The sequence below is a fragment of the Siphateles boraxobius genome, unplaced genomic scaffold (assembly GCF_051911475.1).
Source record: "Siphateles boraxobius isolate OS27281-9 unplaced genomic scaffold, OSU_SipBor_1 22, whole genome shotgun sequence".
NCBI lineage: Eukaryota > Metazoa > Chordata > Actinopteri > Cypriniformes > Leuciscidae > Siphateles > Siphateles boraxobius.
In genome coordinates, this window is record NW_027508833.1 from 35,261,652 (window position 1) to 35,276,820 (window position 15,169).

At 36.7% G+C, this 15,169-nt stretch overlaps 1 protein-coding gene across 2 annotated transcripts in view; it reads left to right on the forward strand.

Moving 5' to 3' along the window:
• arhgap5 (Rho GTPase activating protein 5) overlaps positions 1-12,082 on the forward strand; it is a 49,224-nt gene extending 37,142 nt beyond the window's left edge. For both annotated transcript variants that reach the window (XM_077239924.1, XM_077239925.1), the window contains exons 4-7: positions 5,989-6,066; positions 8,200-8,331; positions 10,697-10,802; positions 10,944-12,082. In XM_077239924.1, coding sequence (XP_077096039.1) covers positions 5,989-6,066; positions 8,200-8,331; positions 10,697-10,802; positions 10,944-11,259 — 632 coding nt within the window. In that variant the 3' untranslated portion in view covers positions 11,260-12,082. The remainder of the gene's footprint in view (positions 1-5,988; positions 6,067-8,199; positions 8,332-10,696; positions 10,803-10,943) is intronic.
• The last annotated feature ends 3,087 nt before the right edge of the window (positions 12,083-15,169 follow it).

Consider the following 15,169-nt stretch of genomic DNA (forward strand, 5'->3'; position numbering starts at 1 on the left):
ACTGCGTGTTCAACAACAAGTCACGTTACAGCTCTTCTTCAGTGTTAAACTACCAGAATACACAAATATGCTTAGATGCTTAGAGTGGTTATATTATAACATCTTAAAGGAAAATTCACATATGAGATAGCTTTATAACTTACATACTATATAACTTATAGTATATAACTTATAACAGCTTTAACTGAAATAGACACAAGTTTAATATAACTATTCTGTTAATAAAACACACACAAAAAAATATCTGATTACTCGATTAATCGATCGATTAAGTGCTAGATTAACCGATTACAAAAAGAATCGATAGCTGCAGCCCTACAAGTGACTACAGTGGCTCATTCTTAAGTTCAAATGACGAGAATACTTTTTGTGCGCAAAAAAACAAAAATAACGACATTATTTCAACTATTCATTTGCCTCTCTGTGGGCCTCGAGTCAGTTCACTAGTGTAAAGTCGTAGAGCTTCTGTAGTTGTACTTTCGAGCTCTACGCTATTACACTAGTTTAACTGACTAGAGGCCAACAGAGAAGGAAATGAATAGTTGAAATAAAGTCGTTATTTTTGTTTATTTTTGCGCACAAAAAGTATTCTCGTCGTTTGATAAACTTAAGATTGAGTCACTGTAGTCACTTGGACTATTTTAATGATGTCTGTAATAACTTTTCGGGGCCTGCAAGTTCAATCCCTCAAGAAGCCTATGGAGGAGCTCTCAGATTTCATCAAAAATATCTTAATTCGTGTTCCGAAGATGAACGAAGGTCTTACGGGGTTGGAACAACATGAGGGTGACTAAATACTGACAGAATTGTCATTTTTGGGTGAACTATCCCTTTAATGCTGACTGATTTGACTTTTTATGCCTAACAACTGTTGGTCACTCTGATTATTGGTGTTTTCATGTCCTCCTGGGAAGCTTTTATTTACGATTTAGGAACTCGTTATTTAAGACGCCTGGTGTATTCAAATCACTTTGGTCAGAGCAAAATACCGATGCACTTTTAAGAAAAAGACTCGGGCCTGTAATGAAAATCAATTATTTAAAAAATGTTGTTTTTATGTCTTTGTGTTGGTTTTAATAAGCTTTAAGACAAGCCATGTGCAAATGTATCAATCAACACTATTGCTGAGTATTTTCTCACTTTCTAACTAACTAAATTGCAGTGCAACAAAGACAGTCTCAAAAACATGGTCTGAAACCTCCCATTCCCTACTGTCACATTAGTCATGGAAACAATCCCTTCAATTTGTGGGGCAGGGTGTAATGCAGTTCAGATGTTATGGGAAGGAGGAGGCGGGAACCGGCGAACATTCAAATACTTTAATAATAAAATAAACAAATACAAAACGAAAGTAAAGACGGCAGTCGACCGTGAGGGACTCGCATAATAAAACATCAAATAAAAGCCAGGCCTGTTCCTCTCTCGTTCTCCACTGTCGTCGCTCCTCCTTTTATGCTTCCGCTCCGTGAGAGATACGAGACCGGTGTGTCGCGCAGATGTTGCTCACAAGTAATCACGCCACCGGCCTCACGCCGCCCTCTCACGGCCCTCGGCCTCATCCTGCCAGCCACACAGGGCTTTTCCTATCATTAGGGTGCTGATTGTCTGACTGCGATAGAGAACAGGACCCTAGCCATACCCGTTATCTAGGTGAAATTAATCTCTGTTTATTATTCAGTTTATTATACCTAGGCCTGTTATTATACTTACACCAAATAAAATGTTGTCTAGTTGTCTTGAAATTAATCTCTGATTATTATTCTATTTATAATACTTGGGCCTATTATTATACTACCATTCAAATGTTTGGGGTCTGTACACTTCTTTTTTTAAAAGAACCCACATAGAACCCATTATTATCAGTGATTCTGTCTACACTGGATGCACGCCACTCGATCCGCATGCTTGCACTTTTGATAACCGGACGAAGGCATTTTAAGCGTTTGCTTTGATCTGTCCGAGGACATGCCGGTGCAGACAGTGTTAGAATGTTGTAGACCATTTTCTTTTGCAGTGTGAAGAAAATGGTCTTCCCCAATGTTTGCCGAATGCTCCATTGGGACCCCACGCTGAGAAATGCGAGTATAACATTAGCAACATATTATTAGCTGTTTGATAATGTAGTCAAGCCAAAGGCTTATAATGTCAATTACCATTATGTGTCTGACATTGTAGAGAGCGATACATAAAACGCATTAGTACCATTCTGATACATTTGACTTGTATCTGACCCTGTATAATTCGCTCGTCCTCTTCTTCTTCTGAATCAGTTTTCTAGTTCAAACATATATGGCTCAATTAAACCAATATTTCCACTTGCCATTTTATATCTTTTACAGTTGCCTGAGTAATCAGTAATCGGGTAATCCGAGTTGGTGTGATTGAGAGTTTCCGACAAGACTATACCGCACAGTAAGACGAGTAAAATTTTAAGTGATTTAGACCTTTTTAAGCATGTTTATACTGTTCGTCAAGTTATACTTAGAAACCTGAGTGGCTAAAGCTGTATTTACTGTCTGTTTGTGTGTACTGGGCTTTATCCGCTATCTGAAATAATAAGCTTACGTGTTCCAGTGCAGGCCGACAGTTCGGTATGTGTGAACTCCTTCAAGGTTTTGACTTTGATATTATACAGTGCGATTAGTCTCGATGTGTTCCTGGATTTGTAAGTGAGCTCACACTCTGTTCACAGTGTCGGGCTGGGCATAACACCACCAGGCCAGAGCTCACACTCTCACATGTGACAGGACTGACAAAAAGGGCTGGATCCAAACCCACGCCGTTGCATGGTAACCTCACCAAATATATGAAAAATTTAATGATAGACTCATACACAGGTGGTAACGTTTTGAGCACGTAAGCTCCTCGTCTGACAACTAAAAGTTAAACACGCCCCGCCTTTATACTCAGAGGTCACCCCCCCCCCCCAAAAAAAAATCCCAAAATAACCCAAAAGAACAAAGAAAGGCAAATGAAAAATACAAAGATAATGCATACTAAATGTGAAAGTCAAATTAAACATAAACATTAATATCAAATCAAATAGTGATACCTGCATAAACCAAAAACAAAATCAAGAGCAAATCTTAAAGAAACGGACAAATATCAAAATCTTTTAATTTCTGTAGTATTTCTTACCTGAATAATAACCTACTGTTAGACCCACCTGAAAAACTTAAAGAAGCATTGCGTAGGTTCTGAAATTTCTAACCGTTACTGACACCAGTGGCCGTTAGAGAAACTGCAGTCAGTCTCATGCTCGTTCTCGGTGCGCACGCTCGTATGAGCATGACCACAGCAACCAGAGAGTTGTAACTATGTCTTATCTTTGCAGTAAAAAGAAAGCCAGCTCGGGGGCTGTTTTTATACCCAGCGCTGACCGGTGCTCCCTCCAAGAATCAAATGCCCCTCCAATGTTGACTCTTGTCTTGTCTTTGCCCGACGCCGGTCACACCCTATTTTGGTCGCATTAGATAATGCTTTTTTTTTTTTTTTTACTTACAAGGTGTTTCCGTGGGTGTCTGAATGGTGCTGGAGGCTGGTCGCTTCTTTCCGTCCGCAGAGTCCATTTGAAACACTAACGTTACTGCTAGAGATTGCCGAATGTAAGCCCAAGTAGACGAGAACGCGCATGACGTCACATTTTGTGAATTTTCGCGCCAATTCAAACCCGAATCCTCCCCACACAATTGAGCCTACAGGCTGATAGAGGCAACCGTGGTGGACATTAAGGTGTCATTCTTTCTATTACATTATGGTTGGCTCATAAATGTACAAATGAAAACTCTATCTTAAAGATTTTTTGAAGTAAAAAGCTACACATAGCCCCTTTAAAGCCATTTTTATTACTTACCTCTCTTTATTCTGTTGCATTTATTTGCAACATTATTAACCACAACTGTACAAAAACACAGAAAAATAAGTTGCTGTTCGAATATATAATTTTCTTTTTTAAATATTCTATTCAACTAGATTGGTCAGCCCTAAACTCCATCAACCTTGTCCAGTAGCGATTTAAAAAATGGCTAGTGTCTCAAGGTTTTTCTAAAGTTAAATTCTTTTGACCTGTATGAGGGAAACGGGTGACTCACCCAGGCAGTAAAACAACCCACATTTGTCACTACACACCTGCCCTTTTCCTTAACAACACTGTGGCGAGTTCAGAGGCAGGCTCCTCTGTGTAGCCTCCCACAGCTCTGGAGGAAGAACCGGCTCTGACATGTGGGAGCATATCAAGAATGCACCGTGGTTTTGACTTGTAGCAGTTAGCAGCCCACAAGGCTTTGAGAGTGACTGCGGGGGCCCGGTGTTTTGCATCAGTGCTCCGAAGCACTGCAGAGCTGCACAAGGTCATGGCGTCACAGAGCTATCTTTAGATTAATAAACGGGCTTCAGTAGATTAAACATAATGAAAAGAAAGAGATAGTTGCAGCGTTATCAGTCAGGGAACGGGCAAGTGTGGGTTGAATTCTGCTGCATTATCTGCATTTCTGGCCTACTTTTCTCTCGGTGAGATCAGCTCGTATGTCCACTTATCCATCTGGAGTGGCCCAGTTTACTGGGTTGAGTGCATGATTTTAAATATTTGAGCAAAGGTTGTTGAAAAGAGCTGTTCTGTTATATGGGAAGGCTGTAGGTCTAGTAGCTTTCCTGCTCTCAGTAATATTTGTTTTTCTGTGGAAGATTTAAACCTCTGTAATGACAGCATTTCCACGGATGTGAGACGAACATGTAGAGTTTTGGCAGACGCTTTCTTACCGGTAACTGACAAGAACATCCATATAGTGTACTGTAACTATAGAAAGTATTAAGCACTCAGATGAATACAGAAGCCAAAGTATTTGTGCTAAGAATAACAAAAGCAGAAATACAACTAGTCATATTCAAATCTTTAGCTGGAAGCTGCTCGGGCTAGCAGGGTTATCTCAATCTTGATGTAAAACTACTAGGCCTATATTGCATTGGGCTCATAAACTGATAATACAATGGTTGAAGTGATAATTCAGGGTCTTGTAGAATGGTCTTAATTTAAAAAAAATGTTTTATATATCCACTATATCCACGAACAATTGTTGTCATTCTCTGAAATAAATAAATAAAAATACCTGAATAAATTGTTTGCATCAATTTTTTTTTTAAATCAACTTGTCCTTGGAATAAAATATAAAAGGATTACCGTAAAGGTGCTTTTTGTTTCAAAATGATCAAAAGAACCATTTTCTTTTGAAAATATGGACTTATTGTACCTTAAAGGTCCCATGACATGAAATTTTCATTTTACATGATAATAACTAACAGCATACGTAAATCATCCGAATAAAGTACCGTATGCAGACATAATATTTTAAACTAACCATTTGGAGATATCCTGCTGGAGCCACTGAGTTGCAACTTCTTCATCCATTGCTTCTCCGTCCGGATCAGATTTTGGGTCAAACTGAAATGCTTGAACGACTGCGTGTCTGCGTGCCATTGCAATATATTCAACGTAAACATGGATGGTACCGTTGCCGCAAGCTGGTCAAGGCCACACCCGCCCTACACCTTGCTCTGCCTTTCTCCTCCTCATTAGCATTTAAAGCTACAGACACCGAAACGGCACGTCTGAAGGAAAGTTCATTGTGGGACTGGCTTGTAGTGGATATAATTCTGTACCAAGGCAGTATTTCGGGAAAAGGATTTCAGATACAGTACTAGTAGGGATCACTAAGGCCTATATCAAAGCCTACAAAAAGAAGCATGACATGGGACCTTTAACTTGTGAAGTGTCATCCTTTACTGTTTGTTCCACAGTTTTTCTACATTTTTATTCACTCCATATTGAATAAGAAACTGTTGATCTGACACCCATGTCATTCATTTTTGCATCCTTTTATATGATTGCTTCAAGTCTTAGTTGTTATTTTGGAACACTAACTGCTTTGTTCCACTGAGGTTTTGTCGCATAACCATTGCTGGATTGATTTAAGTGTTGCTCTTAATTTGCAGGTCTCACCACAGAGGGCCTTTATCGAGTGAGTGGAAACAAGACAGATCAAGACAACATTCAGAAACAATTCGACCAGGGTACGTACTGATTTTAATTGGGCTCTGTGGGAAATTTGGCTTCATTTGCAGGTGTGTGATGGCATGCGACTAGGACACATGTTGGAAGACATTTCACAAATTGGATAAGTGTCCCCGACAAAACTCCAGTTTGAAGGGTTAATTTATATATTTGATCTTGCCTGCTGGAAATCTAAACACCTATTTAGATTCAGTTGTTTCAGTCAGTTGTTTACTTCATTTTAATTTGCAATATATTCATTATAACTTTATATAAAATTATATATTTTGTTTATTGAAAAGTTGCGTGTGTGTGTGTATATATAGTTTTATTTAATTATATATATATATATATATATAAATATATTATTAAATAAGTAATATTAACAGATATTTAATAAAGAAAGATTATATAATAGTTTAAGATATAAATACATTATTATTATTATTATTATTATTATTATTATTATAAGTTACTCTTAAAAAAAATAATTAATTTCTAGCTACTAATTGCATCTTCAACAGTGTAACCCAATGACTGTACTAATTACTCTCTCTAAAAAGTATTGCGTTACTTAATTACTTTTTAAATCGCAAATCAACCTCTACAAGTTGAACAATACAACGATAGACATGAAAGTGCTTTCAAATAAAGAATACATAATAGGATAAATTTTTTCTTGAACTGCCCAAAGTATTTAAAGGGAGAAGGTTACATTAAAGACATACATTTAACATAAGATGTTAGATTTTTATGTTATTGGTTTATAATTAATGTAATACAATTACATCAGAAGTAACTTATTAAATTATAGAAAAATTAAAAGTTGCCCCTTACTTTGTCAAGAAAAAAGTAATTAAATTACAGTAATTATTTACTTAGAATTACTAACTTCTAACTTTCAAGACTACTGAACACTCACCAACATTCACCAGCATGAATGATGAAAAACAGGTCCTGAATTACACAATTATGATCTGTCACTCTGTAAATTAACCATTCCTGTAAAAACAGACTTGACATTTGTGGCTTCTGAATGGCTTGGTGCCTGCAGGCCCCCATCAAGCTGTTATTTGCACTAGTTATTGGCTTATGCAAGACATTTTTAGCTTAAATCTCCTTGTGACACATTAAAGTGATCTGTTATATTCTCTGTTAAACCTCAAAATGAAATTGTCACTACACTGATGATATATTGAGGCAGTTACAGGCTAGCGGTGGGTGGTATGACCAAAATGTATTCAGTGCACTGAGTAATGTTATTTCACAGAAACGGTTTATATCATAATGTAGTTATTCTGCAAATTCAATAAAAAAAGGCTTATATATTAAATAACCGTGACTATTGTAGATAAAGCTGTGAATGCAATCTTTTACTTTCATCTCATTTAAATTTTTTAATTTTTCTTTGAAACTTGATGGACAGGAACAAAATGATAAGATTATTCATAACAAATGAAGTCTGGCATTCGTGCAAAAGCAGCTTTTAGCATGTCATGTAACACTTGAGTTAAAAACAAGGGCATACATTTTTTTGTTGCTGTGCTCAGCAAAACCTTTAAGTTCTTCCTCATTTGGACTTTTTTGTGATGCATTTCCACATTTACTATATTTGCACTGCTGTTGCTTTATTGCTATCACGTGTAAATACCACCATACTGGTTGCTATTACAGGAAATGGGTTTATGTTATTTTGTGACCAAATTAAATCCACTGCTGTTTTCAAATCAGAAACTAGTCATGGCTGGTGAACTGGTTTGAAAATCTTCAGCCGAGTGACCACATTATTCATTCAGTGAGCCATCGTTTGCCCATAAGAGCCACTATAGGCATCAGTCTGCCCACTGGCCCGGAGCCATTAGTCTTGCATTCTCACGATACAGAGAATTGGGTGCTTTTACCCCTTCTTGTGTTCATTCAGTGCCTTCACGTAGAGATCTAATCTGACAGCTGTCATTTCACCTTAAACCCCGCTCTTACAGCTTCTCTTTCTCCTCCCCATCCTCTCTCTTTCCTATTCTTTTCCCCCTTTTTCCCATGGTTTTCCTTCTATTCTACTCAATCCCGTAAAATCTGTTTTAGTGGCTTTACCAATACTGATAAAGGCAGTTGGATTCTTCCAGAAGCTCACACTATTATCATTCTTCTCTCAGACCACAGCGTTGACCTGATAGTGATGGATGTAGCCGTGAACGCTGTGGCTGGGGCCCTAAAGGCCTTCTTTGCCGACCTCCCTGACCCCCTCATACCGTACTCTCTCCATCCAGAGCTGGTGGAAGCAGCCAGTAAGTATCGACACATTTCTCCATCGCTTCCTTTTTTGTCTGAGGTTTGTGGTAACGGCCTGCTTTAGATTTTTAATTTTACTAGTTACATATTATTTCAAAACGTTCATTAAAACTGACTGTTGTGTAGCATTCAGTGTCATGCTTTATTAAGCCTTAAGTAATAAAGTGTTTTTATGACCAAATCAGGCAGTGTTCGGCACTGTCACACTTCATCTTTGAGCTTATTTTTTAAAAAAAAGTGATTTACCAACATTAATAAAATGATTGCTGTAATCTTCACACCAACTGTTTACGCAGTGTCTGGTATAATATATTTTATTATTGCTGTGATGGCAAAGCTGAATTTTCAGCAGCCATAACTCAGTCTTCTGAAATCATTCTAATATGCTGATTTGGTGCACAAGAAGCATTTATCAATGTTGAAAACCGTTAATATTTTTGTGGAAACTGTGAAACTTTACAGGCTGATGAGAAGATGAGGATTCAAAAGAACAGCATTTATTTTAAATAGTATAATAACTTGACTTTCACTTGATCAATTTAATGTGTCCTTGCTGAATAGTATTAAGTTCTTAAAAAAAAAGAAGCAGTAACTGTCCCCAAAGTTGTGAATGGTAGTGTATATTTAAAAAAACAAATACAAATGTTCCAATTTTGGAAATGCTATATATCATTTGCACAAAGACTTGAAATATGAAAGATTAAATTTTTATAAAACAAAATACAACTGTTTACCCACAATTTGAAACAGACTTGCTGACTAATACATTTTTTAAATTCGATCATTTTCATTATTCATTAAGAGTTTTAGCAGGTCCAGGTAAAAGTCATTGGCCCAATTTTCCCGTAAGGATTGAGAAGATTGTAGCTGAAGATCTGGGTTAGCACTTTATTTTATTGCCAGTGCAAGCGTCAAACAGCAGTCGACTCCACCTGTGATCATGTGTCTGACCTCAGCCTCTCATTCATACATTAGTCTTCACAAGCTGCAGGTGTGCGGCAGTGTGTCGAGGCTGGGTTCAGTAAAACAGCATTCACCTGTCACATCAGTACAGGTTGCGGCTACAAGAAAGACAGGAAGTGTGTGTGCTACAACTAGGAGTGCAAGTAGAGACCTGCTCGTGCTATTTCATCATTTCAACGGTCGAATGTTTTTTCTTTCCTTTGTGTGCCCGGTTTCTGCTTTCAACTACGTTCAATATTAATCCCATCACCACACCGTTTAATCCCAGCCCAAGGTAGCTGAGAAGTCATTAAATGCTTCTGCATTTCCGTTTGATGCTTCCAAGTGCTGAATCTAATCCATGGCCCCCTGTGACGTACTCATTATTTCTGATCCACACTGTTGTAGATAGATGACGTTGAGCGCTGGGATGCTGTTCTCTATGAACTTACTGATATTTTATCTTTATCTTTTCCCTCTCTTCACATATTCTCGGCCAGGCAATTGCAGCTCATTGCGTTTTATCGCAAAATCTCTTTTTGATGATGTTTCAAAAATGATGGATCAAATCACCTTTGTCACACCACCAACACACAGAAGTGTAGTAGTGGGTGAACGTCTTTGGTACATGTCTAGACACAGATTGTGCACTTTTCAAGACATGTACATAAAATAACCAAAATACAATTAATATACAGTGCACATAATACAAAAGATACACAATACAAAATATAAAACTATGTGCTTCTTGGTTTTCCATGTTCAGTCCTTGTTAAACACAATTTTGTCCACTGATTGCACATCTCTTTGAATGCTCGAATTTGCAATTAAAATTGGGAATAATATATAAGGATGCACAGATACTGAAATTTTGACCGATAACGATAATCCAATACTTATAGGTGACTTAAAGCACGTCTGTGTTTTAAAAATAAAACACTAAAAACTAAAATCAGTCATTTTAAATGCTACAAGTGAAGTTATGCATCACACCATTATAATGTACAGTATGAAAAAATTCACTATAGATTTAATTTAACAGTGTTATTAAATTACTAGTGTTTACAAAGATCAACTTTAAGTGGGCATTTGATGAAAAGGTAAATGTAAATAAACAAAAACGAGAAATTATGTACAATTAAATATCTAATAATCAATATGGTACAGTTATATAATGCGTCCTTAATATAATATGTAATTTACAAATATTGCTAGTATTATGTGTCTTATCATTCTTTCTCAAAACTTAAATTAGGTCTTTCTTTCTTTATTCATTTATTTAGGAAGTAATAAGCGGGTTAATGTATAAATAGCTAGTTATTATGACAACATAAACCCTAACAGGAAGGTTTTGTATCAGTTTATTCCACAATATTTCCTCCCTTCTCTAATGAGTTTGTTAAATGTGTATTTTTCTAGAAATCGTAGATCATTACGAAAGACTGCAGGTGCTTAAGGAAATCGTGAGAAAATTTCCTCCTGTGAACTATGAAGTTTTCAAATACGTCATCACTCACCTCAACAGGTACAGCTTCAGCTTCCCCCTCTTTATTAATGTCCTGTTAATAAATCATTTGTCCCAGTGATCTTTATTTGTGATTTCCAGATTTTTATTGTAACATTATGAAAATATATTTTGTAATTTGTAATGTCCTTTCTCCACCAGGGTAAGTCAGCAAAGTAAGACCACGTTGATGACGGCCGACAATCTCTCCATCTGTTTCTGGCCTACGCTCATGAGGCCTGATTTTGAGAACAAGGATACGCTGTCCACCACCAAACTCAACCAGTCCGTCATCGAGTCCTTCATCCAGCAGTGCCAGTACTTCTTCTATGGTGGTGACATCACAGAGCCCTCCAGCGCTGAGGGGACTCCTCCTCCACACGGTCACGGTTTGGAGTCTCTGATGGCCCTGCAACTCCCTCCTCCCCTCCAACCACAGCAGATCCAGCACCCGCTGCCCCCCGAACCCCTCATATAGACCCCCTGCTCACATTCGGCTGCGTGGAAGCCTCCTAAAATAAGAAGTGAAAAATAACTTTTTTTTAAATGTCAATTTTTTTTCCCCCTCAGCCAGACTGAATGAGAGTGAATAAAAGCTGTAAAGAAAAAATTTTATGTCAATGTAAATTTGACCGTAAATGTGCACATTGTCTAATTTCAAACATCGTGAACACAAGGAAGATATATTTATGAACGTCTTTTTTTTTTATATAAAGACAATGGAGCTGTCAGTCACTCACTAAAACCAACACCACATGCACGGCTTGCCATAATGGCAAAATGTGCCATTTTTCTGCTTGTGTTTGTCCCCTTTTCATTTTACAATGGACTAAAGATATATTTTTAGGAAATTTTTATCTTAAAGACAGCAGTCGTTGTGGTGGTATCCCAAGGCGTTTGGGATTGGACTAACATGAGTTTATAAAATCAGGGGCGCCTGCCTAGGATGCACTTTGTCCTACAGACACTGAAGCGGGAGCCCCTCGTACTCTGGAAACCACAGAAAGGGAAACAGCCCACTGCAACCGTTTGGCACATCTCAGAGATCCAGGCTTCAGAAGACGCCTGGTTATCTCCGTCTCGTTTCATGTTCGTTCGTTTCGGTTACGCAGACCACCGTTCTATGGTTCTTTTGATTCATTTCGTGAACTGAATTTGCATGTTCTTTGCCACTTGTAATAACTGAAAGAGTTAACGCGGAGGAAAACCGTAAATGCTTAACTGTTTTTATGCAAGACACTTTTTTTTTTTTTTTTTTTACCTAACTTGTTTAAGGGAACATTAAACTGGGATAAAATGGTTATATTTGTTTGTTTGTGTCATGCCATAGTTCAACTTTTAATATCATTATTTTGGCTTTAATTATTTCCCTAAAATAGGAAAATATAAATATCTCTATATATACTATATATATATATATATATATATATATATATATATATATATATATATACTATATATATATATAAATATATATAAATGTCAGCATCATTTGGTGGCTGATGAAACAAAAATCACGGGGTACTGGAGCTCTGTATAATCTTGTAAAACCTATAATCAGATCTCTGTGGTATGATGTATTAAAATTTGGGGTTAGATCCATTGACTGTACTTAATTCCCTATATGAATTTTTTTTTTTTTATATAAATTAGATGGTACTGAATTGTGTTCCACTGTAACAGATGCTGTTAAAAAGCTTGCATTCTTTGTGTGGAAAACAGCACAACTCAAAGATGTTTAGCTGTGTTGCGGGAGCTTGTATGTCAATGGATGGGAACAAAAATGACAAGATTTATCTCAATTGACTCACTAAAACGGAGGAAAGGGCTCAATAGGGTAAGTGTGCAGCTGCTAGGATCCCATTTAGTGTAGTTAAAAAAAGAGCAACATTATGTTCATATGATTGCCTCATATGATGTACAAACTAAATATTTTAACATCATCTGCTATGTATTATAGTAAATAAATGATTTTGACAAATGATGTTTGCCTGATGTTCTTTTTCAGTCGCACATTAAATGAAGAAACAGCCAATGGTAGCAGACCTTTAAAATGTCCCCTGCAATCGGGGTTGCCAGATCTGTGTAACAAACCCAGCCTATTCTGTCCACTCCCATTTCTAAAATACAGATTCATGTTAAATGTAACATTTAATGATACATTATTAGAATCAATAGTTGTTTCCGTTAACATTACTAAAAGGGATTTTTCACCCCAAAATGAAAAATTTGTCATCGTTTACTCAAACTCATACAGGTTTGGAACAACATGAGGGTCGGTCTTCTGTTGAACACAAAAGAAGATATTTAGTTGAATGTTGGTAACCAGATCGTTGATTTGCACCCATGACTTTCAATACTTTTTTTGTACCATGGAAGTCAATGGCTACACTACAGTCAACTGTCTGGTTACCAATATTATTTTGGTACAAATATTCTCAAAAATATTTTGTGTTCAACAGAAGAAACTCATACAGGTTTGGAACAACATGACGGTGAGTAAGTAATGAAACAAATTTTGTAATATTGTAAAGTGTAAAAATGATCGTACCTTAAGATCCTCCTTCTTGGTCTGTCATACCTTTGTGCACACAAGCTCCTCATCAGTTATCTAGTAGGCTACAGTTATATAATTGGAAGAATATAAATTGGGTAAAATGACTAAAAACAAGTTTTTTTAGTCAAATTTAATGTATGCAATACGGGGGGTGAAAAGATAAAAAGTAGAAACACGTAATTGGCAACCCTGCCTGCAGTGTTGCTTTGGTTTAGAGATATTTGTCAGTGAGCGCCGCTGCAGACTTGTGAATGAGGAACGCCACCTTCAGGTGAGGTTATGAACTACACTACTCAATCCAACGGTCTGCGCTAGGCTAGCTACTGCACTTTATTTGATTTGTTTAACTTACATCATTTGGCAGACGATACTATCTCTACGTGTTCATATTTTGTAGCGAATATGTTAACACAACTAGCCACAAGCACAAAAATGAGCCTATATGATCAATTTTCGACATTTCTTTGAATGGAAGTCAATGTTCCACCTGGCTTTCCCTAGGGGTCTAGCGTGGCTGAAAGCTTTTGCCATCTAAGGTGAGAATTTGAAACGGCCACATACAGTGAAAGGGAGATTTTGTCGTCATTTACTCGCCCTTATGTTCTTCCAAAGAGTTTCTTTCTTCTGTTGAACTAAATAAATATATATTTTAAAGAATGTTGGTAACCAGACAGTTGACAGCACCTAGACACTTCATTTCAATTCTGATGGGAACAACAATGTTACAGCTGCTCGATCATAAGGAAAGAGTCAAGTCTGACGTACAGCTGGCTAAAATTACAATAAAAATGACAATCACATCATTGCTATTTCCCCATTAAAATGGCACACTGCCACATTTTGATTTATTTTGTTATCAGATTTGAAAGCTTCTGTAAGAAGGGCAAAAGTCAATGTGGCAGCAGGATTGACACTGAATTAGTTGTCTTGAGATGTTCAGAAGAGATCACTGTGAATTGACTCTGATTAATCATAAATAGTAAATATTTGTTGAAAAAAAAAATCAGACTGTTTATATGTGTGTATATATATATATATTTATATTTTGTCCTTAAGTGGCATTTACGTTCATTCAAAACTTTCTAAGGAACATGTTAGTATGATAAAATCACATTTTTAAAGCTCTGAGGGACCGGCTTCCAGCTGTCCAAACAAGCCCAAGTAAAAATTAAATGTGGCATTTCTCCACATCAGTGCAATTGTTGCAATTGCAATTAACACTTTAGAATTTGTGCCGAAAAACATGGTGGTGGTGTCTTTTTGACCTTACACAAAGATCAATGCTAAATGCAAAAACATTTAAAGCAGACAGTCAATGCAACATGATACAGCTGACTAAAACATCTCTGTCAGTGTACTCTCATTCACAATCATGCCAGGGTACAAACACATTTTTTTTTTGTCTTGGACAGAACTGGGGAAATGTACTTAATGAAAAGTGAGATGTTTTCAGCCTCTGCCAAAATAAATGTCAGAGCGTCAGATCCTGAGATAAAACAAAGAAATAAAGAGTTTGGGATTCTTTGGGTGAAAAAGTCCAACAGCTCATCACTCGGATTAATTTGCCAAAATTGTTTGCAATATGCACTACATGGGTGAATCTCACAAGAACATGTCCTAGTCACATTTCACATACATTTGTATATAAAACAATAGAGTGTTTTTGTACCATTACGATATTTTATTTTTGGTGACATTTTTTTAACATCTTCTCCCCAAATCTCAAATATCTCATTACTTTATTTGAAAAAAAAAAAGAAGAATTATTATAAAAACTAAAACTAAATTGTCATGTAATCATCATGCTAAACCCTAGTTTAAAACATTTCTG